At 32.6% G+C, this 25,565-nt stretch overlaps 2 protein-coding genes across 3 annotated transcripts in view; both read left to right on the top strand.

The window, feature by feature from the left end:
* LOC140441480 (medium-chain acyl-CoA ligase ACSF2, mitochondrial-like) overlaps nucleotides 1–14,464 on the top strand; it is a 38,888-nt gene extending 24,424 nt beyond the window's left edge. For both annotated transcript variants that reach the window (XM_072532227.1, XM_072532226.1), the window contains 5 exons: nucleotides 537–781; nucleotides 3,952–4,117; nucleotides 8,467–8,723; nucleotides 9,383–9,524; nucleotides 14,234–14,464. In XM_072532227.1, coding sequence (XP_072388328.1) covers nucleotides 537–781; nucleotides 3,952–4,117; nucleotides 8,467–8,723; nucleotides 9,383–9,524; nucleotides 14,234–14,449 — 1,026 coding nt within the window. In that variant the 3' untranslated portion in view covers nucleotides 14,450–14,464. The remainder of the gene's footprint in view (nucleotides 1–536; nucleotides 782–3,951; nucleotides 4,118–8,466; nucleotides 8,724–9,382; nucleotides 9,525–14,233) is intronic.
* Nucleotides 14,465–20,234: 5,770 nt separating this feature from the next.
* The window catches only part of LOC140441479 (medium-chain acyl-CoA ligase ACSF2, mitochondrial-like), a 30,624-nt gene continuing 25,293 nt past the window's right edge, over nucleotides 20,235–25,565 (top strand). Inside the window, exons 1-2 of the mRNA XM_072532225.1 lie at nucleotides 20,235–20,391; nucleotides 23,095–23,398. Of these exons, the coding sequence (XP_072388326.1) occupies nucleotides 20,339–20,391; nucleotides 23,095–23,398 (357 nt within the window). The 5' untranslated portion in view covers nucleotides 20,235–20,338. The remainder of the gene's footprint in view (nucleotides 20,392–23,094; nucleotides 23,399–25,565) is intronic.

The following is a 25,565-nucleotide window of genomic DNA, read 5'->3' as shown; positions in this document are numbered from 1 at the left end:
TATTAGTTCTTTCTTAACTATGAATTTACTATCTGCGCCATCTATATGCATTAGACTTTTTGATGACGATACGTCTTGTGAACTGTTTTTTTTTATCTGGAATTATTGCCTGTGTAAGTCCATTTCAAATGGGTGAAAAAAAATCAGAATAAGACTAACTCACAATCAGTTTATACTACAACCAACGACCGGTTTCGCATACTAAAATTGTCTGTGCATCTTCAGGTCAACAGTACATGATAACTAAATGCTGAAAATATAATAACCCGTATTAGGGTGCTGTCTGGTACAGACACAGCAATTATGCCAATATTATATGTGTGTGGTTATTAAATTAAATATTAAATTTATTGAATAAAAATTAAGTAAAATATGATTTGCTGAAATTAAAATTAAATGAATATTACTAACATGCCGATACAAGGATTATTATTAAATGTTTGAGAAAACACCCTTTTTTATATTTTCATATGTTATTCTACTATCCTACAAAGTGATTAACAAATATGTAATTAAAATATTGTAATAAATTTTAGGGTACAACAGGTTTACCGAAGGCTCCTGTATTATCACATTTTAGTGCAGTCAACAACGCTTACTTTATAGGCAAAAGGAACCAGCTAGGAAAAAAACAACACACCTTGTGCATTCCGAGCCCTCTTTTCCACGCTATGGGTTCTGTTATAGGACTAGTTGGAGCATTAAGTTACGGTACCACTGTAGTATTACCTTCAGACAAATATGATCCACGAAAGAATCTAGAAGCAATGAAGAAACATAAGTGAGAATATTTTTTAAAGAAACATTCTGTTCAATCAGTGTTGTCTTCAGTTTATGACAACACTCTATGATATTTTTTTCTGTTCAAAAGATATTAATTTTCGACTATACTCTGTTTGAAAATTATCGATAGCACAGTTTTTATGACAGAGCTGATAATGCTCAACGTAATCTCTTTAACTAGTGATAAAGAATTTCAAAATTATTTGAAATTTTCTTGTCTCAAATATTGCTGTAATTTTATTACACAAATAATATGCATATTCGTTCAGGTATAAAATATTATCATTAAGAAGCACCTTTACAGGAGAATATATACATATCTATAGCGGAGTGAGTAAAGATAACACAGCTAAGAGAGAAGAGAGTAGTCTCTATTGCCATTCGAAAAAATCTTAAGAACAATATTAAATCGTGAACTGTAGTAAATGAACAACTGCTAATACCGGAAATGAAAAAGAATTGACACAACATCGTAACTGTTCGAGTTTATGCCCCAAATGAAGATGAAGATCCAAAAGTAAAGACGATTTCGACAACAAGAGAATGAAGAAGAATCTGAAGTTATGGAAAACTGTGAAATCTTTATACTAGGAGATTTAAACGGCAGAGTAGAGAGAGAAGAAAATAACAGAGTCGTAGGAAGATATGGGGAACAAATAGCCAATGACAACGGAATTGGTCTTGGAGATTTTTGTAAAACAATGTCTCCCAAAATTATGAATAGATTTTTTCAACATAGAGACATCCACAAATTTACGTGGATACAACCTACTAGGAATCTACGCTCGATAATCGACTATGTAATCCAACGTCAAATTTCCTGGCTGAAAACAACTGACTTAAGGGTATACCGTGGATCATAATGTGGATCCGAACATAGTTTACTTATGGCCAACTCTCGCAAAAACAATAATACTCAGGTACAGAATATAGAACCGGGACAAAAAGTAACATCCCCTAAATATAACCTAGAAAGCTTAAAAAGAAGATTTAACGAAATTTCTTTACAAATTACGACTGACCACAAAATTACAAAATGTGAATCGAGAAAATATATCAGCGGAAGAATTATACCACTAACTTAAAAAATGAATTCATGAGGCTGCAAGTGATGCTTTGGGGTATAAAGACAAACATGAAACAAAAAAAAAAGGATGGTGGTCGGAAAATATGCAAACGTTAGTAACCAAGAAGAAAATTGCTTACCAGAAATGGATGTCAACGAGGAGGGAGGAAGATTAAAAGATATATAAAAATTAAATCGAGATGTAAAAAGAGAAGTAGTGAAAAGTAAAAATGAGATGGATAGGTATATGGGTGGAACAAGCGTGGAAGATGATAAAGTCTCTCCAGAGGAAAGGAAAGGAAAAATCTCACTTACAATTAATAGATCTGAAACAGTGGAAACACCATTATGAGGTCTTACTCACAGAGGATAGATGTAAATTGCAAGATATCGAAATGGAAGAAATATCCGAACATACAGAAATAATTGAGATAACAACCGGAGAGTTAAGCGGATCGAAAAGATCGAAAAACGGTAAAGCAGCAGAACCGGAGACATCCCAATTGAGTTGGTAAAGTATGGACCAAAAATATTATATGAGATGTTGGTTCAACTATTTAACAAATGTTTAAAAGGACAAAATATCCGTGATGATTGGGGTATTGGATACATCAGCCCAATATTCAATAAAGGGTTTAAACGCAAATGCTCTAATTATAGGGGAATAACTTTTATCAGCTTAGTGGGGAAGTGGTACGCTCGAATAATAAAAAAAAAAGAACAGAATCAGAATACGAAGACATAGAAAAACAAAATGGATTTCGTGCAGGAAGATCGTGCACTGATGGTATATTCGTTCTGCAGTAGGTAATCGAAAAACGGAAGGCAAGGAATCTATCTACCCACCTATTGTTTGTAGATTTAGAGAATGTTGGAGATGCTATCGCAAATATATACAAAAATGCAAGAAGTGTCGTTCAAGAAAGAATCTTTATATCTGAATCATTTTCAATAACAAGGGGGCTTAAACAGGGATGTTGTCTATCTCCGACCTTATTAAAAATATATATTCAATCATCGCTAGAGCAGTGGAGGAAACAAGTATCCGGAATGGGAATAGACATAGGCGGTGGTAAATGTCTAACAACTTTATTTTTCGCAGATGATCAGGTAGTCGTAGCGAATGATGAGAAAGACATGAACTACATGTTTAGATAACTTGGAAAAAATATGAAAAATGGGGCCTCAATATGAATATGCCAAAGACAGAGTATCTTAAAAGAAAAGATGATGAAGAAGAGCCAGAGTTAGAAATTAGAAACACAAAAACATGAAATGAATATAAATATCTCGTATCTATAATATCTAAAGAAGACACTACCAAACAAGACATCAAAAACAGAACGCAGCAGAGAAAAAAAGCCGAAAACATTCTTAACTCTCTACTATGGTCTAAAAATATTTGACAAGAAACGAAATCGACAATCTATCGAACCTTGGTAGAGCCTATTATGACTTATGGAGCAGACGTTTGGCAGATCACGAAAAAAAGATACAAAAAGAATAGAAGTAGTAGAAATGGATTTTCTAAGGAGAGCGTGTGGTGTATCCAAAAAAGATCATATCAGGAATGAAGATATTAGAAGGAGGACAAATACTGTATATTCCAGTGTAGTATGGAACTAGTGTGGTATGGTCACGTGAAGCGAATGCATGAAGATAGATGGCCAAAGAAAGCTTTAAATTATATACCACAATAAAGAAGAAGAAGAGGAAGGCCTTCAGTTGCTTGGGAAAAAAATTTACGGTACATAATGAGAGATAGAGGCATCAAAGAAGACGAATGGATTGACAGAAACAACGACAGTCTAAATGCAAGAAGCGGCAGAGGCTGTATGAACCTGGTTTATATATATATATATATATATATATATATATATATATATATATATATATATATATATATATATATATAGACAAGGTACGGATATTAACCGATATTGATATGATATCGAAAAAACTGTGCCATCATACATTTCCCAATCGAGTATAATCATCATTTTGAATATTGTATCTATGTAAGTATTTCCTTTATGTGATTTGTATTTTATTCCTGTCCTGGTATTGTATGCCTACCTAATTAGTTATTAACTCATTTTAAGGTGTACAATTATGTATGGAACGCCTACAATGCATATAGATCTAATTAAATTACAAAAAGAGAAAAAGGAGAAACTTTATCTAGAAACGGTTATCACGGGTGGAGCAATTTGTACCCCGACACTGTTTAGAGACATTAAAGATTTATTAGGAGTGGAAAAAGTAAAGGTAAGCCTTTTTAACTTATTTGTTTACTATTTTTGAGTATCTTTTCTAAATATAAAAAGATTCGTTACACTTGAAGCAAAATAATTTTTCTTGGGATCTCTTCTGTCCCTAATTTATTTGATCCCTTTTCGATGACTGTCGGTCCCAATCCCGGACAAATGAGGACGGTTCATGGGTGGGGCTCATATCCTACCTGTGGTAAAGAGAAACTGTATTCACAGAACTATCGGAACAGCCTCGGAGAACTAACTGATCACAGATGCTGCGGCCATTAAATTGTTTACACCCTTACATATCTACTTGATAGCCGATTTTTTTTTTTAATTTTTACCTCGTTTAACCTTTCAGAAGACGCAGCTTGTCTAGGAGACCCGTGGGAGTCAATATCGGTAAATTCTAAAGCCAATCGGAAGCTTACTAGTAAGTTTGTAATTTGTAAAACCGGTGCAGTGGACCGTGTGCGTCTAGAGAAGTAATAGAATTTTGTGACTTGTAAGTAATTGTTATATAATAAAACTTTATTTTTCTGATATTATGGATTATGAAAAAAAGCAAAAAATATTGTAAGCACTTTTTGAAGAAGTTTCGACGGATGATGAGTATGATGATGAAGAGGAATGGGGAGAAAAATATGATGTAGAAGAAAACTTGTAGGGAAGCAATACGGAACAAGAAAATGAGGAATGTGTCAGATAGAAAACCGATATTTTAAATATCTGGAACCATCTGTTTTATACTGATATATTACAAATAATTGTTGATGGGACCGATACAAAAATAGAAGCAGAGAAGCAGAAGTTCAGTCACGATCGAGTGTGAGAAAGACAAGTCACCTTAATACAACAAACTTGTGGAAAACGGACGCCACTGGTATAGAGGTTTGCCGACTGACAATGAACATCACGAAATTCAGAAATTTACTAAGGTACATGCGAACTGATGAAATCAATACAAGGCATGATAGAGTTAGTTTGAATTAATTAGCAACAATAAGATGTCTTATTACCAAGTGGAACGAAAATCAGAAAAATTGTTTCTCTCATTCACAATACGCAACCGGGGACGAAAAGTTGGAGGCTTTTAGAGAACAGTGCTCGTTCCGCCAGTTGATACCAAGCAAACCCAATAGATACGGTATAAAAATATTTGCACTGTCTAATGCTAAGTTATTTTATACCAGTAACATGGAAGTATACATTGGCAAAAACCAAGTGGGTGGTCCATACTATGGACTTGGTACTAGACACTAGTACCAAGGCAGTGGCGGATCGGGCCTGTCAATATCTCTACGGATCTAAGAGAAATGTTACGACCGACAATTGGTACACCAGCGTTGACTTGGTATAAGCTTGAAGGAAAATGGTTAAACTCTATTGGGAACAATAAAAGTAAATAGAAGAAAAATTCCTGCATATTTTTCTAACAATCAAGGATGACCTATTGGCTCTAGTACATTTGGGTTTGGTTCAAGAGGAATACTAGTAGCATATAAACAAAAAAAAACAAAAACTGGAAAATGGAAATTCTGTTAGCAAATAACAGCACAAATAGCGGTGTTGATACCGTAGATAAATTATGAACACAATATATGATGTTGAACGTTGTAGTAGAAGATGGCATATGGTTGTTTTTTAAATGTTACAGCAATAAATTCCTTTGTCATTTACAATTGAAACATTCCAAATTTCACAAGATGCGACGAGAAGTTTTGACAAATTTAGCATTTAGCCTTATGTACAACCACCAGAAGAATCGAAGCCAAAATGTGCACATACCCAAGACAATAAGGATTCGACTAAAGGAAATCTGTCATTTGCATGAAAATGTGGTGTCAGTTCAAAGAACTCCGGGAGTAATTGGGAGGTGTGGTAACTATGGATGGAATAAGAATTGAAAAACGAAATATTTTTGTTCGATTTGTAAAAGGTATCTTTGTTTACATGTATATCCAATTTGCAATGACTGATAACAACGTTTCGGCTTAGTTTTACTATGTTTTTTGCCATCTCCTATATTTTTTTCTATTAAGTCTTAGTAAAATAATGTTACATTTTTGTTCAATATTGTTCTTAAAGACTGATATGTTAATTTATATTTTTTTTTAGTAAAAAAGAGAATAAATCAAACTATTACAAAAATTGTAGACTATTTTTTGTGCTACGTAAATAAACATTTTAAATAAACAAAATAAGTCAATAATAATAAATAATGTTTAAAAAACTACAAATAATAATTATTTTATTGAAATTCGAACAAAATACATGCAGACGACTATTTTTATGACTGGTGTAGTAGACCTTGTGTGACTACTGATCCACAAATTTAAACTGCGTCTACTCTACTGAAAGGTGAAACAGGTGAAACGTGAAACGCATATTTTACTTCAAAAAGTGATGTTAGTTACCAGTGGTGGACTCAAAATAAGTTGAATAAAATTAAAAAATCAAAATAAAATAAATCTATTTTACAAAATGTAACAAAGTAGAAAGTTTTTTAAATAAAAAATGAGTATGTTCTTAATAACGAAAATAGGAAAGTCTGAGTTAAAAATATCCATTTTATTTTAAATATATTTTGTAATAAATAATGATAAACAGTAACACAATTAATATTTGGTGGAACCCCATTATTGTTAACACAACTTTAAAATATTCTGTTAATAGATAGAACCAATATCAGATAGTAACATTATGTTTTTAAGAATATGTTTGTAATATAATTCTCTTAATTTTTTTTTCTATATGAGAACAAACGTTCGGACCTGTAATACTCATTCATCCCCATACGTTGACCGAGAATCCTCCACTATTTCTTAAAATGATAAGTACACCGTTTGTCAAACCTATGATTTCTCGAACTATTTTTTTTTCTTAAATGATCATTGCCATATGATTAGAACAATTTTTTTCATGGGGAAATAAAACGTTACAACAAAAGTTGTCTTTACGGTTTATGAATTCATTACAAAATGCAACTCGTCTCGCCTCTTCTTGTGATCTTCATTCAAAAAAGATTTTATTGCAGCTGCAGAATTTGTCAATTAACTTGCTTTGATACTTCTACGTGCAGTGCAAATACTGTCCATAAACCTATCTCTTTGCTAGCTTTCGAGCTGTGGCAAAAGGAGCTTCTCCGGTATAATCTACCAACACCTCATCTTGTTGCTTTTTGGACATCTTCTGCCAAACCGTGCTATAGAGTGAAAATGATCCTATCTTTGTTTGATTTTCCATATGCACATATGGCTTACGTTCAGGCCTGCAGCAACTTGTCCTAGTGACGAGCTTTCTTCGAATTTGGCAATTTCTCTTGCTTTTTGCTCGTCATTCAAATGCATTCTAGACATTTTAGACGCGTTTAGTAGTTTTCTATTTTATTTTTTAATCCGCACGAAATTTTTAACAAGCACTGTGACAATTGGCAAAATCCAACGACACTGCGATTTAAAATAAAGGTATTCGGTGACCGCAGCCGTACATTAATGTAAAGGAACCAAAGATAAATATAATTGATAATTGTAGTTTCAAGTGACTACCTTATTAGACCACTAGGCTTTTAACTTAACTTGAACATGCCACAAGAAAACAGTTTCAGAATTTTTTAAAATAAGAGAAAAATTTGAATAGGAGATAAATGAGTAACTTATAGACCTATACATGATTACAGATGAAATATGGCAAGAATTAAAAAGCTAAATAAATTATTTAAAATGCAAAGTAATAGGAAAGAAAAAACAATAAAAAGAAAAAGACTGATATAGTCAAAAAACGAAACAGCGAGAGCATTATATGTCAAACACACAAAACACGCGACACAAAAGTCAAAACAGCAAAAAAATTGAAGTAGGATGGACGACGTAGAAGATATAAATAAAATGAATATGAAGGACTACAAAGTCCAAGATAAAGACAATAAGAAATCGAAAACAGTCACGACAGCAGCAAAAATACACAGCAAGTTACAAATGATAAAAAGGAATAATTTACCTCACTTCATAATTGTTCTTATTTTAAGTCTCTAAAAGTTCTAAAAAATGTTTTGTTGTTACTCTACATTCTTTGTAACTTTCGGATAAGCTTTAGCGATTGTTAAGTATACTGTCGAGCCTCTTTCATAAGCCTTGTTTCAATAGGTAGGTATTTAAAACTTTCTTTCTAACTTTTCAGTACTCCCTTTATATCTTCAGAAGTATATCCTGTAACAGGATTAAGGTTTCCTTGTCGTCTGTTGAATGTGACCTCATACCAAATGTTACTTCGTTATTAACTTCCACAAACCATTTTTAACCATTAAATTTTGACAAAATTATTAATAAGTATTTATATAAAAGCCAAATATGTTATTTTCAGTCAATTTATGGGTTAACTGAAACAACTGGATCCACTTTTCAGTCCTTAGAAGGAGATGATGAAGATAAAATAACAAAAACTGTCGGATACTTACAGGAGCATTTGGAGATTAAAATTGTGGACTCGGAAGGAACCATAGTACCACGAGGAGTACCTGGGGAGCTTTGCATAAGAGGATATTCGGTTATGACGGGATATTATGGAGATATCGAGAAAACGAATGAAGCTATGGAACCTACTGGATGGTTTCACACAGGGTAAGAATAGGACTGTTAAAAATTATAATTGAAATACATAAATACAAACACATTTGTCATAACTTTTGAACGGTAACTTCGATGTTCTCATATTTTGGTAAACCGCTAATCAACTGATTTTTTCAAACTAGAAAAAAATCAAGTCCGGCTTGAAAAAACCTTTTTTCCTACCTTTCTCTTCTACAAAACAAAAACAGACTTCTGAATTCAGAAAATGTTGATTTGAGCATGTTAATTGAAAAAAAAAACTGGAAAAATTAGCCATAAAACAAGAATATTTAAAAGCACATCTAAAATTCGTTTAAAGAAGAATTTCGGTGGTTCAATAAAAACATGTTTGGTGGTGACGAAGCTGTAATACATAGAAGAAGAAAAAACTGAATCGTAATAAAAAATAATCTTTCCTTTTGTTCAATTTTATTTAATTAAAACTATGTGTATGTGATATTATTATTGTACCAACATTCTTCACCTGCGTACGTCATGTTAGTGCAAAAAGGCGTTAAAAGCAATCAAAGTCAAACATACCTATTGTTCAATTACTTTTGCCTATACATATCTGCCATAAATATTGTAGTTATATCACTGTGATACAGATTGCATACGGATTGTTAATAATAAGTTATTAGACTTAAATAAATGTTTAATTTTATTTATAGCGACCTGTTTATTCTTGATAAAGATGGTTACGGAGAGATAGTAGGACGACTTAAAGATATGATTATACGGGGAGGAGAAAATATTTATCCTAGAGAATTGGAAGACTTTTTAAACACCCATCCCGATATAATAGAGTCTCAGGTAATTATTATTTAAATTTAATCAAGAAAAGGTTTTTATGTATTTTTAAGTATAATTTTCGTAATAGGTCAACAAGTAAAAAGTCTAAACGTAATATTCTCATTGTAGATTAGAATTTGGTATGTATAACTTATAGAAAAGACAAGAAGATTACTTATATGATATATATCAGAAGAACCATTTTGCAACTTTATAAACAACAAATATATTGTAGCGAAAAAGCTGACAAAAGTAGATATTAAAAAGCTTCTCGTTCACCAATATTTAACGAAGACCACGTTGCTCAGTTTGGGAGGTTCATTGGGGGTGGGTAAGGATATAAATGATAGATCATGATTAGATAACAAAATATAACAGTTTGACAAAGAAAAACAAGAAACGCGGAATACAACTAAACTGCAAAACAACATTGGCGCCATTGAGTTTTAACCTGAAACTCATAAAGAAACTCAAGATTAAATAAACTAAATAAACATTTCTTTAATTTTATTACAGGCGGTTTCTGTTTTGGCGTTTTGACTATTGTTCAGGCAACACGGCGTCTTAAGCTTTTTACTGACTACTGACGTTGTCGGTAGTGTCCATGTCTTTATTCGGATTGGAAGGAAGCGGCAAAGCGTACACATTGTCCTCCTGCAGCATTTGAAGTTCCCTGTTTGGTAAGGCTGGAAATTCTTCCTGGGTCTTTTTTGGGTTTTTGACCTTTGGTTCCTTGGTGGGAGAGAGTTTTTTTGCCGGTTTTTTTTTGTCTTTTTCGCTTGTGAGATCCTTGACTTTGGGGTAGCTCCCAGAGACTTGGTTGGTGCAATCGTTGGAATCATTGTCGAAACTTTTTGTTTTGAGTCTAAAGTCACAGCCTGGTTTGCTCAGGTATCTTCTTGTTGTCTCTCTTTTGGTACGTGTAACTCATCAAATTTATTGTTAATGTGCCCAATGATTGTTTCTTGTGATTTTCGCATCGTTTCCTGCGCAATTCTGTGACTTTTTTTCGCAGCATTGTTATCGCTTGGTCTTTTTGTTGCAGCAATTTTCTTAGATTCGCCAGTTCTGACTTTTTGCAGCTCTGGCGTACCTGTTAAATCCATATTAAGTGACTATAATGATCACGTAATATTGTATATCCATGGTTCCAAAAAAGAGGATGATGCCACAGGTTGTGCAGTTTACATTTCACATAAAAGCGAATTTTTGAAAATTAAACTTCCAACACATTCAATATATACTGCTGAAGCGGTAGCAACCACATAAAAGCATTAGATTGACTAGATTTACAGAATTTAAATAAAGCAGTGATATTATCAAATTCATTATCGGTCATTAAAGGATTAAACTCAGTTTATGACTTAACATAAAAGAGATAGTATTCTTTGTGCTATTAAAAATAAAACATATAGTAAAGATATTACAGTTATTTGGGTAAAATTCACACTGCTATCGAGGGTAATGAACTGGTTGACCAGCTTGCTAAAGATGCGACCCATGTTGGACTATATATTCCTATATTCACATTGGATGACTTACAACAACATTATTATAACAAAATTTTAATAATTTGGAAATAAAATTGAAAAATCATAGCAACGAATTCAAATAACCATTATTATACCATCAACCCTACCTTACCACAAGATTTTGCCTATTATATTTTCATATACGCAATGCCAAAGAAGTTGACAACCACAATACACAGAAAACGAATCACTAGACTTCGGCAAATATGCAAATAAAAATGTAGAAAATATACGCATAAATATGCACGTGTTTACCCGAAAATATGCAAATATTTTACAAAATATGCATACAAATAAATAAAAAAATCGTAAAATAGTAACAATTTTATTTAAAAAAAAAAGTGTACATAACTAAATATTTCCTACTATTCATTAAGATTTACATTTATTTTAAGTAACTACATCATTTTTAAGTATGAATAAACTTATTTAGAATTATGGTAACAATAAATGACCAAGTGGTGTTCAAAATTTTCTAACAAAAACTTGTGGCTTCTGTCTGAGTACATATATTTATATATGGAAAAACTTCGTTCAACATCAACTGATGTAACGGGAGCATTTTTCAAACTAACCAAAACATTTGGTTCTAAATTAATTGTTTCCGAAATATTTCCAGCTAGAACACTGACTACTTCAGAAAGAATATATGGTAACCTTTATTTTTTTCCATAGTAGCTTCAAATTTTTTTAAAATATCTTTTCCAATATTACCTCTAACGTTCCGACAACATGACGCAAATTCTTTTATTAATGCTGTACATTCGAACAATGACAATTTTGGTGATTCTAACTGAGTAATTGTTTTTTGAACAAAACTAAAATTTGATTTTATAAATGAAAGTTCTTGTTGAAGCAAGTTACTCTGAAAAGTTTGTTTAGAATCCAAAAGAGATTGGGAACTTTCATCTGTTAACGTATCAATTATGTTCTTTATTTTAACAAAATGATCTGCATAAAAATTAGCTGCTTCTAACCATGTTCCCCATCGCGTTAAAATAGGTTGTGGTGGAAGAGGAATGTTAGGTAGCATTTCTTTATAAAGTTGAATTCTTATAGGAGATTTAAGAAATACTTTTTTGACACTGGATATCATGGTATTTACAAGAGGAAACTTTTTTCGTATTTCCTCTGCAACTCTATTTAATCCATGCGCTACACAAGTAACATGTATTAAATCTGGGAAAACTATTTTTAAATTTTGTCCTGCTTTCACCATATAAGGAGCAGCATCCGATAAAATAAGCAGTAATTTATTAGAAGGAATAGTTGTCGGAAGAAAAAAAGTTGCTAATGTTTCTTGTATAAAACGCGAAATTGTTAAAGCATTTGTTTTCTCAAGTTGCTGGCATGAAATAAGATGAGATTTTGGTAAGGTATCTTCTTTAAAAACACCAATTAATAAATGAGCAATATACTTTCCTGAGGAATCAGTGGTTTCGTCTACAGATATGTAAAAATAATTATCTGCAATTTCTTCCTTAATATTAATTAACACCGACGAGTATAGCCCGTTCACATTATTTCTTCTTAGAGACCGATCACTTGGAACATTAAGTTTGCAATATTTATTTAGAAACGAACTAAAATTTACATTTGCTAATTTTGAAAGCGGTATGTTTGCAGACACTAATGCGCGACACAAGTCTTCATTAAAAGTTTCTTGCTCATCTAATTTTTTTGAAGTAGATTGGAAACATTTAGCCATTGAAGTTTGATGTTTTCCTCCTATTTTTCCTTTTTTTGCAATGTGTGAAGCAGTTCTCACATGTTGGTCAATCTGAAATTTCTTCTCACATGCTATCTATAAATAAAAATAAAAACCTTTATTTTAACCCAACCTTTAAAATATAAAAATATACAAGGTGTTTTTGGTTAATCAAATAACTGGTTTGAAAAAAAAAACACTCGCTAAGTGTTTTAAATGCAGTATTAATCCACAAATTAGTTTTTGTTACTAACCATTAGTACATCATATAACTTATTTTAAAATTCAACAAAAGTTTTTTTTTGTTAATTCAATTACAATAAAAATAATTGTGTTTTAGAATAGCTGACTTCATAAAAAAAAGTAAGGGTGAAAAATTTTTCTAAATACACACCATTGTATTGTACCATGGACAATTTTTTCTCACTAAAGGAAGCTATTTTTCATTTAAAAACAACCTACTAGTACTAAATTTCAAGTAAATACGTTTATTGGTTTTAAAGTTATTGTTGTTATTAACTAAAAGAATTTAATTTTTTTTAATTTTAACACCCTGTATCTCGAAAAGTAAATAAGTTTGACCCCTCATTAACTATATCGTTTTGTTCAATTTTTCGAGAAGTATCTACAGTCAAACGTTGTAAATGTCATTTGGAAACACCCTGTATGTATGAAATATTAGATATTTAATAGAAAATATTAGATACTTACAATTTTGCCACAGACTGAACAGTAGATTTTTCCCATATCCATAGACAGCTCTTTATAAGGTTTAATCCAAGTTGAAGCACTGGTTGTTTTAGGCATTATAAAATCACAATCTTCCTTTTTGTTACGCACAACGAGTGTTTACGCTTTGAATATCAAAACAAAAATGATTTACAAATCTGAGCATCAAATTAGAAATGTTTAGGTACCTAATTCAATAAACTGGGAGATTTTGGAAAATCCCTCAATTAGGAACAAAACTATTAGCCGTTTACCTGCTGTTAAGATACAATAAATTGTAGATAGATCTGAGGATTAGATCATAAAATGCAAATGAGCGAACCCTTAGCGATTATCCAATAACTGAATGCCTCAGTGACCGAGACTTTCTAAGAATGTTGAGGGCTACTTAAATTGATCTTCTTTGAAATTGTAAATGTTTTGTACCTGTAGAGATTACGTACTTAGATCATTTCTTGATTAAAATGACTACAAAATTTTATACAAGAATTGAAATAAATTGGTATGTTTAAAAATTTTCAAATACAGTATAAAAATCTGAACTTTTATGCACTTTATGCAAACTTTTATACAAATATGCCAAAATATGAAATATTTGCATAAAATATGCACAATATGCAAAATATGCAATATGCATATTTGCCGAAGTCTACTAATCACGGTGCATTCCCAGCTCACTTCGCTAAGTTAAATAGTATCCCTTCTGGGGTATTTAAATTTATACAATTTAATATATTCATATAACTAAAATATTTTTTTAGATAATTGGACTACCTCATGATCGGTTAGGAGAAGAAGTATGTGCTTGTATACGTACAAAAAATGACCAACAATTGACACAGAAAGACCTTCACGATTTTTGTTTTGGAACCATTGCATCTTTCAAAATACCAACCGTTGTTAAAGTTATGACTGAATTTCCGAAAACAGTATCAGGAAAAGTACAAAAAAGAAAATTAGTACAAATGTTTAAATAAACATTTTAACTATAAAAATATTAGTTTTATTGTTTAACCTTGAATGATGTTTAAATTAAGCTATGGTATGTACTTCGCTAGAAGCCTTAAAAATAGCCCATAAGTAACAAGCGATTTGTCATGCCTTTTTTCAACAACGAAATAGCTCGCCATGTGTCCCCTGCTCTTATTATCTTTCATTTGTTAAATATAAACCCTTCCTCTTAACAAAGAAGTTAATTTCTATTGTCAAGCCACCCATCCTACTTTCTAAGAAAAGCAGAGACGTTGGTTTTCTATGAAATAATCTTTCATGTCGAGAGAAAGTAGAAAAGACAGAAATAAGACCACACCAGACTTGTCAATTAAGTACACTTTTCGCGTGGCACTCTTCGGCCAATACTCCCACTCTTTTTTATCCCTAGCTTGTCTAGGTATCAGAAATCGAGTTCATTTCCATCGTGGTTCCTGTGGTATGCGGTTGTCTTCATCAAACGGCGGTAAGTGTATTTTTAATTCACCATTATCCATATATCTTCTAACAGTGCTTTCTACATTAACTATTTTCTCTTTTGTCATACAGACGTCTTCCAATTCGAGGACACTAAGTCAATTCTGTTTGCCGTCTTTTCTTTCTTCCTGCATCCATTCAGTTCAGTCTAGTCTAGTGTGAGAATTGACTGATATGTTACCTGTGCCTATATTAATTTGATGTTTGATGTGCTAATTGAAGCCAACGTAATTGGTTACCTTACCTAAATTATCTACGCCGCTTGAGACGTCCCAATATACCTGTTGCGAGTATAACCTGTCAAGTGCCTTTATCGTCAAGCGTTGTATGAAAGAACGTCATTACCTGTGCCTACCTACTGCCCACTAAGTACAATACAGATCATTCAATTGTAAGTACCGATATTTTAATCCTAAATCTTAGGAATTGATTTATGACTCCAGTTCAGTACCTTTACCTTATTTATGGTTTGTTTATTTTGAATCCAACCGAACGAACTATTATTAGTATAAATCTAAGGTATATTATATACGTATTAATTATGAACAGGTTTGTTTTTATGTAGGTTATTCTTATGATAAATTTTATACACATATTTGAGGTAATCACAATCAAACATTTTAGTAACTTCATGTTTACGTATTCTCAGGGCGTAAAAATCACTTATTTGTTTTTATTTTAATTTATCAAATATTGACGTAGATACAACTATAATATTCCTTGCCCCTTTCTTATGTTGAGGATACTAAATTATTCCTAATTATTATTTAAAAAGATATTTTTTTGTTGTATTTAATAATAAATTGTGCAATAACTTATCTGGTGCCATTTAACTGTTCAGTAAAAATTGTTTTAGCGAATGTACTTTAACTATACCTCAATATAACCTTGTTGATGAACTATTTGCCTTTTATTTTTTTTATTATGTCTATATATTTATTTCATGTGCATGATCTAATAATATATAGAATTGTTACTGTAATAAGACTAATACCGCTGTCACTATTCTAATAATCTATAATAATTTATTATTGGAAGCTGTAATTATAATCTAATATACCCCTCTAAGGAATTATCTCCACTCTGATAATATGCTGTCACCATTGTAGAAGACGTCCGTTCAATCTCCTTAGCAATGCCTCTACAATCCTTAGGGGATACTTATCCCTGCGAGCGGGGCAAGGCTTACTGGCTCCACTAGTCTGAACTGACTGGTTTCGCCCTCGCGGATTTACAAGAGGGTAGAAAAATCGGTTGGGAAGGAAGGGGATCAAGGACTTCTCGGTCTTAGGTCCTGTAAAGAGTGAGAGGCTATGGGCTTACGTTAGAAGCCGGAGCACTGCATAGCGAAATCCGTATCTCTTCTAGTCTCGACCTGTAACGGCTAGGAATAACAAAACAAATCTCGAATTTACAATGTATTAACTAGACTGTACATTACAAATATTAGTTATGACAAAAATGTTCGCTCAGGCGCGAAGGGAGACGAGAAGAAATCAGCAAGGAATTAAAGATCAGACAATTTCCGTATTATTAGATATACCTGGGGTTAGTATATAGAGATCTTAGTTACCTCTGCGTATCTAGGCTCTAGCTAGGGAATACGCCTCCAGTCTACCGGGATTTGAAATTTCGTACCTTCGAATCTCCAGTTGCCAACACTATATACGTCACACTACCCCGTCGAGTTAATTAACGCGTCCACGGTCTGCGTACCTACCGATCTCCACACTATCGCGTGGAGCTGTTGCGTGAAAACTTCCCACTAACTCCGCTGTCGCGTGGGGCCATCAGGCGCCGCGCTACTACTGAACGTTTGACCAACTTCTGCTTGGTTTTTATGTATCGCCAACTTCTACCTTAGATTCTTTATGTCACGTATTCCATGTGTTAAACTGGATCGCGCTATGTAAAACTACTTACTCAGCACAATTCTTCTCACTTGTTTAACAATTCGTACTATGTATTAATTTACAACAAGGTCTAAGTGTCGTAATTTTTAAATATTCAGGCTTGTGTTAAACTGGGTCAATTATTTTGTTTTTAATTTGAAATGTATACGTTAAACTGTGTCGAATTTATTCTTTATTAATTTGGAATATATAATAATTACTTAAATAATTATTACTCTTTACTAGGCTAATTACCTCTTAATTTTTCCTTCTTTATTTCCTTGCTGTTTACATTACAATGATGTATCTCTTTCAGACATTGTTCTTGAATGATATTACTATTTGATTTATCATATAAACAATGTATATGTGTCGAAATATTAAGTGTGTACCGCACAATCATAATAACTTTTCTCTTACGGTTTATTTTATTCTCGCGTGATTATCTTAACCGTACTTTACCTTTCTCGTTATCTTATTTTACATGTCGTAAGTTTCCCTGTTCCTCTAAAAATAGGGTGGTGCCCAATTATTTTCTTTCTCTTTATCTTCTAACTTCTCTTCTCTTTATCTTCAGTATTCCACTAACTAATTCTTTGTATTTGAGCTGTAATAAGAGCCCTGACTAAGAGACCTCTACCAGACTGAAGCCTGAGCCTAGTACCGTTACCTGTATAACCTCTACTCTGTCATTAAAGAGGGTACAACCTTTTGTATAACAACCGCTTTACATCACAGATTGACATCCGATTTTGCCGTCATTGACTTGAGTATTCATGAAGAAATTGTTGATAAAATAGAACTTGTCTTATTTTTCTCGTTTGTTGGCAGTGGACGTAATAAATAAAGGCTAATATTTACTTTGTTTATTGATGTTGGCATCTTTGGGTTCTGTGGCCAGCAGGAGCTTTAACCTGGGATCGGTCGCACTTTTATTTATTTTATTTTTTTTTTTCATAAAAGTTGATATGTTGGTATTAAATTTTTCTCCCACCTCCAAGTGCCTGGAGGGAGTAATAGGTAAGCTCAGGACAATCCGGTATGTAATTTGGCAAACCGAGTGAGACTTGATGGCTAGTTGCTAGTTTGGATCTAACACGCGACCGATAACGTGCACAGATTTTTTAGAAAAATTCTAACGACGCGACCAGTTACGTTCGAAAATTTGTTTTGCCCTGTGTTCTAATTTAAGTGATATTGGTGAGTTTGGCCACATATTTTTGCATGTTACTGTAGTCAGTACATATTTTCTAGAATTAAAAATCCTTTGAAAATGGATAAGAACATGGAAGAAAAACTAATGCAATGGTATATATATAGAACTGAAGAGCGGCACCTGATGATTTTGATCAGGATCTTAATGATATTCCTCCTCTCCTCTAAGTAAGACGATAGCTTACATAATACTGATACAGAACAATATGACCAAAGTGATATTGACGTGATTTTTACTCAACCTGTGGCTCAACAGTGAACAAGAAAGGAATCTATTTTCATAGAAAAAGATTCTACAGAGTGGCTGAAGCCTAAACCTAACTTGCCTAAACGAAAAACACGCCCCTAGAACCCTATTACTCAACTGCCTGGTGTAAAAGCCGTTGCTAAAACAGGTGCAACCATTTTAGATTTCCGAAAAGTATTTTTTCCTGACTTAGTCGTGAAACAAATTGTTAATTTTACGAACCAGAAATTAAAACAACTGAGGGAATCTTATTCGTAAAATAGAAACTGTCCACCACCTAATTTTGATGAAATCTATGCATTCTTGAGACTTTTATACATGACGGGAGTGAAAAAAGGACAACACAGAACACTTCGGAATTGTGGATTACCAATGGTACGGCACTAGAATGCTCTACAGCTGTAATGTCACAGCGAAGATTTTATGTTATTCTTCAGGCTTTATGATTCGACGACAAAACTAGCACAAAATAAAGAACAAAAAATTATAATTTAGCTCCAATTCGCAACATATTCGATCAATTTGTAAAGACATGCTCTTTAAATTGTAGGGTTGAAGAAAATGTAACCATAGATGAGAGGCTTGATAGTTTTCGTGGACGGTACCGCTTTAGGCAATACATCGCTAATAAGCCTGCCAAATATTGCATAAAAATGTATAGCTGAACTGACGCCAGGACATTTTATACCCAAATTATTTTATAATTGTGTGGTTAAAATTCGAATATTCTGTTGGAAGAGTCAGCAATCGGTATTTTTTATTAAGTATAAAAAGTATTTTTCCATTACTGAACAAATAAAATCAATCAAATATATGCAGAAGAACATTTATTGCCGAACTTTCCAAACAGCTGACACGACCACATATCTACAAGCGTTCTTCTATTTTAAACCTGTCTCACTTCGACAAAAAATAACCAATGTTATCGGCAAAAATACAAATAGGCCCCACATCGTTGTCCATCCAGCAGCTTCAACAAAATGTCAGGTGTAACTACTGTCTCTTTTTCACTGGCTTTACAACTCGGGGCGAGTCTTCGCCGCATTCTCTATCGCCCTCCATCCTCTACGATCTTGCGCTTCTATTTCCCATTGTTGTACCCCAATTCTAGATAAATCGGCTTTAACATCATACTTCCATCTTTTTCTCGGTCAGCCTACTGATCTTCTACCATCTGGTCTTTTTAAAAACACTGTCTTTAACACTCTGTCATCCTCTGATCGTACCACGTGACCTGCCCATCTTATCCGGTTTGCCTTGATATGTCTTCATATGTTTTCAGTTCCATACAGCGTCACCAATTCAGCATTGCGGCGTCTTCTCGAATTCCCTGTGAAGTATTCTAAATGTATTTATAGAAAGTACCTGTATTGACGTTTTAATTTCCACTTCGGATATCAATCTTAAAATACCTATTTTGAGAACGATTTCCGACGAAAAAGTTCAAAAACCCCAAAAATCCACAAAAGTAAAAAAGAAAAGAAAAACATATATAAAGCTAAAATTAACCATTTTTTTATGCAAACTGATTACAGCACATTAATCTCATGATTTTATTACAAAAGCACAACAGGTTTTTTAAAATATTTCATGAAATAAGGTTTTTTCTAATTTTTCAACATTTTATAAAAATGGAATTATGGGGTTTCTGAAATGTGTAATTCCAATATTGTCATTTGTCAAAAGTCCGCAAAAAAACAAAAGCCTAGTAAGACAAATAGCACTAATATAATGCAAATTAGAGATTGAAAACAAAATGGTAATGGAGTAATGAAATGTAAGTAAGAACTTTAATTTAAGAAAAAAATTTTAAAATGTTTCGTACTCTATTTCTCGGCAGTTAAAGTGTTAATTATCGAAGTTGTAATTATTTTTAATTGCAGCGATATCAGTTTATAAACAAATTATAATCATAAGATGTAATCTGTTTGTAAACTACAACGGAACTGTAAATAGAGATAGAGTTACGGATGGTGTGTTTTAAAAATAAATATTAATTAGTACATATTATATTATCGTAGCAAATCCGATTCGAATTTGAAATAATGTTTAAAATCTACTACAATAGAATTTTTGCTAGAGGTCTTCAACGAAATAAGTAAGTAATGTACATGTTACGTAACATTTTCATAAATAACTTATATTACTTAACTTAACAATATTATTGCACTTTGTTCATATATCTTAAATGTCTCGCTCATCATTCTCTTTACCATAGTTGCCAATTTTTATTGGAAATAAATCACAACTTAAATTTAAAAGAAGTTTATTTTGGACGTTTCGATTTCCACTTCGGAAATTGTTCTCAAAATAAAAAGCTTTAATAAATTAAACAACTTTTGTTCTTTTGTTACTTGGTAAAAAATGTTTCTAATAATTTAATTTTTTCTGACTCGTTCAAATTGACAATTCACACGCGCGCGCGCGTGTGTGTGTGTGTGTGTGTGTGTGTGTGTGTGTGTGTGTGTGTGTGTGTGTGTGGTTGGGATATTGACTGCGAAACTAATAGTTTCATTCGCCTAATCATAGTTGACTTTGATTCTTAAGACAAAAATTAAAATAAAGTCTATCAATATTTAAAATTGATATTATTAATATTTTGAAAACAATATAATCACTTTAAAAAATTCTACATTATACTATTGGTAAACTTACAAATCATATTAATATTCCTTTTCGTATACAAATTTTTAATAGTTAAATAGTTATGTTTTTCCAGTATTTATAGTTCTGCAGGCCATTTATATTCTATATTACATATATTTTAAACTTATTTAGACTGCATCCAAGGTATGTAATTTTGTCGATTATTTTCAAGGGTTCATTATTAGCTGTGAATTGGTGCTGTATTACGTCGTTTTTACGTACTACAAGAATTTTGGTCTTTTTACAGTTTAATTTCATGCCGTATCTGTTACAGGCTTCCACTACACGGTCTATTAATGTTTGCCGATCCTCCGCATTATTAGCAATCAAAACCGTATCATCCGATTATCTTAAATTATTTATGATTTTACCATTGATTTTTATATCTTCTCTTAAACCATCAATAGCTTCCCTGAACAGCATTTCCGAGTAAGTATTGAACAAAGTCGGTGATAAAATGTAGCCCTGACGAATCCCCCTCACATTCTTGTGAGGTTTCGTTGTCTATTCGTACAGTTGCCCTTTGCTGTAAGTATAAATTTTTAATTAGGCGTAAATATTTGTCATCAATACTAGATTCTTTCAGCATCTGAAATAATTTTTAATGTTGCACCTTGTAGACTTCGCAATTCACGTCTCGAGCTCTTTGTATCAATACTTGTATGGAAAATAGGGCCTCTCGCGTTCCCAGTCCGCTTCTAAACCCAAACTGAACACTGCTAATTTTTTCTTTAAGTTTTCTATATATGCGAGAGTGAATGACAGAAAGAAGAATTTTGAGTGCATGGCTCATTAAGCTTATAATTCTGTAATCAGAGCATCTGGTGGCATTTGCCTTTTTGGGGGGAGGGATGAAGGTGGAAACTAGCCAATCTGTAGGAAATTCTGCAGTTTCATAGATTTTGTTCAGTAGACTCGTTAGGAGTTTGAGTTGGTTGTTTTCAACTTGGTTGGTTGGTGATTTGTTGGTTTTTAGTCTTTTTATTGCATATGTTACTTCACTGAGTGTTATTTCTGGTCCTGAACATCCAGAAACACTGACTTCTGTCTCTTGCTCTTCTTTGAATAATTCTTTCATGTATTGCCTCCATCTATCAAGTATTCTCTCATTTTCGTAGAGCAGATTGTTGTGCTCGTCTAGTATTAAGTTATGACTTCGTCATCCATTTCCTCTTCTTAAGTTTTTGATCTTTTTATGTAGGTTAAAAGTGTCATGCTTCTGTTCTAAGGATTCTATTTCTATGCATTGATCCTGTAGCCATGATTATTTTGTTTCTTTAATCTTTTTCTTAATGATTTTGTTTATTTCTTTGTACCTTTCCTTATTCTTATTTCTGTGTTTTCTTCTTTCTTCTATTAGCTCTAATATTTCTTGACTCATCCATTACTGTTTCTTTATATTGTTTTTTGGTTTAACTTTATTATCTACCACCAAATTACAGATATTTTTGATTTTATTCTACATATCATCCACACTTATGTTTTCTTGATTAATATCTGAGACTACCATGCTGTTTATTTTGTTCATACAAACAACATACCTGTGCGAGAGAGTTTTCTCCACATTGACTGCTATAAAAACAAAATATCGCTCCAAACTTAACGTAAAACCTGATTTGAGATTGTCTCTTTATGATAATATCTTCAAGAAATAATATAATGACTGCAAGTGTGCAAGCACAAGGTTCACATTAGTTTGTAAACTTACGTATATATACCTATTTTTTACAAAATAAAATGTTAAAATAATTGCTTGTCTCATTTAATGTCATCATAAATATTATGTTAAATACATAGTTTGTTCTAATATTGCTTTCCAAAATAAATAAACTCTGTAACATAATTTTCGAAATAAAAACAGCTAAGTACAACATGGAGGATAATTGAAGTTTACCTTAATTTTGTCCTGAACAAACCTTTGCACTTGTTAATTTAGTGATTTTTTTTTCTGGGGTCGCTCATACCTCTTTTTTTAATTTTGGTGTCGCAATGTCAAAAAGTTGCTGACCGCTGCTCTAAGACACACACGCTAAGTCATAAAAATGTAACATTTCAATTGACTAAGTATGTATATATTTTTCACACAAATTATTTCTCTACCTATTTTTTCAACTGTCATAAAATTTAAGGAATTAAACTATCTTTACTTTTGTAGAATTCGAAAGATAAGTACCAAACCCAGTTACTACCACTGCGTTGGAGAAGAGCCTCTAAGTCACTTAACATTGGGACAGCTTTCAGAAAAGTCCAGTTACTGCTTTGGTGATAGGACAGCAGTCGTGTCATGCCATCAGAAGAAAAAGCTGACGTTTCGAAGCCTTCTTGAAGAAGCTGACAGACTAGCCGCTGGTTTCTTAAAATTAGGATTTCAACAAGAAGATAGAATAGGAATATGGGCTCCAAATCTGGCAGAATGGTATATAGCGTTTATAGCATGTGCCAGGGGGGGATTTGTCATGGTGAGTATACAAATATTATCTTTTTAAATAGACTTGTTATAAATTTAACGTTAAACTGTCATTGGAGTAGAAATAATAGATTATCTTGAATTTTTTATACATGTATTATTCTATTCTGTAGTGTGTCCATGGATGAAGTATCTAAGCGCATAAACATGTATTTTTAGCAAAAAATGTAATTCTTCGTAAAAATATTGTTTCTTCTAAAACTGCAAACTACTTCACCCAACTGCATTAAGTTCCGAAATGTAATAATAATAATCTAGTCAGTGACGTTTATGTGTTTACGTCAAAAATTTTAGTACATGACATTTACATCATTCTTCTTCTTATTGCGTTGTCTCCTTTCGAAAGTTAGCGATTCAAGTGGCAATTGTAGCTTTGGAAACTACCACACAAAAGATTTCTGTCGATAAGTGGTCAAACTATCTACTCAGATTTAATCATTAATATTAAGTACCTGCTGCTAAATCAAGATGCTGAAATTAAAAGAGGAACACAACTGGCATGGGGCGCTTTTAGAGACCAGACCAGATTAGAAACGCCGAAATAAGACGTAGAACGAAGATTAGGGATATTGTGGAAGAAGTTACAAAAATGAAATGGCGCTGGGCAGGTCACGTAGCCCGATATAATGACAACAGGTGGACACGGAGAATTCTAGAGTGGAGACCAAGGACGACAACAAGAAACATGGGAAGACCTCAAAAAAGATGAGTAGATGACATAAGAGCAATGGCAGGCAAACAGTAGATTAGATTGGAGCAAGATAGAGAAAGATGGAAGCAATTGGGAGAGACCTCCATGCAGGAGTGGAAAATGGTTGACAAAGAGAGACCTTCTGCCTTATCGCCGAGAAAGTTAGGGAATTAAGTCTTATTGACCGGAAATTCCAAATTTGATTATAATTGAAAGTAAAAATATAAATATTTTCAGTTATTCACTTCAGTTGCTAGTATTACGGCATAGTTTTGTCCGTTAGTGTTTAGTTTTTAAATGGCGAATCCAACGACTATGTTTAGTCAAAGGGAAGAACTTTTATTAATAATTAATGAATATAAATATTCAAAGGCCCATGTCTTCAAAGATGGAAAAGTTAGATGACGATGCATCAAAAAAGGGTGTCAACAAAAAAGTGTACACAAAGGAAGGTGATGAAAATTACGTTATTCTTTAAAAAGCATCGGTGGAGCATAATCATGCTCCAGATATCCACGTTGACCGGCAAATTTTTAGTAATTATACAAAGGGAAAAGCTGTAGAAGATATAATATGTAAAAGACCTTTAAAGATTGTCCACAAGGAGTTGAGGAAGAAAAATTTCAGCAATTTACCGCTGACGACGAAAGACATTTCTTGCGTTCGAAGAAATATCTATGCTGCAAGACGAAAATCCACACCATCATTGCCCAAGTCACAGGAAGAAGTTCTACAAGTGTTAGTGTACTTAAATTTATAAACAAATACAGCTGAAAACTTTTTATTATCTACGAAAAATAATTCCGCAATTTTATGTTGTTTACAATACAATAGTTGTTTAAATATTTTTGTCAGATGTTTACTATACATGGCTATAAAAATGGTTTTTATGTTCCTCTAGTATTTCGTTTGTAAACAAATAAATCACAGCAATCGCACAAAAGTACTTTTGATACATTAATAACATTGAAGAACTAGAAAATTTGCACAAAGTAAGTCAAGAAATAACAGAGAAATACTTAAAACCTGAAAGAACAAATAAAAAGGAATGGATGACGGAGGAGATTCTATGTATGATGGAAGACAGAAGAAACGCTAAAGATAATAAGAATTACTACAACAACATAAATAACGAAATAAAAAGGGCTATTAAAATAGCAAAAGAAAATTGGTTTAGCTCGAAGTGTACAGAGATAGAGTCATTACAACAAAAACATGATTCATTTAACCTCCATAAAAAGATTAAAGAAGCGGCAGGCTCATATAAACACAAGAACACTGGATTCCTGACAGATAATCAGGGAAACATAGTACTGGAAATAGAGCATAAAAGAGATATTTGGATTAAATACGTAGAAAAAACTTTTAAAGATATACGAAGTAACACTGGTATTACAACAAACACCAATTGCGAATCTGGACCACCATTTACAGTCGAAGAAGTAAAATATGCCATCAAAAGCACCAA

Source organism: Diabrotica undecimpunctata, chromosome 5, assembly GCF_040954645.1.
Source record: "Diabrotica undecimpunctata isolate CICGRU chromosome 5, icDiaUnde3, whole genome shotgun sequence".
NCBI classification, from domain to species: Eukaryota; Metazoa; Arthropoda; class Insecta; order Coleoptera; family Chrysomelidae; genus Diabrotica; species Diabrotica undecimpunctata.
This window is presented reverse-complemented; position numbering and strand designations above follow the sequence as displayed.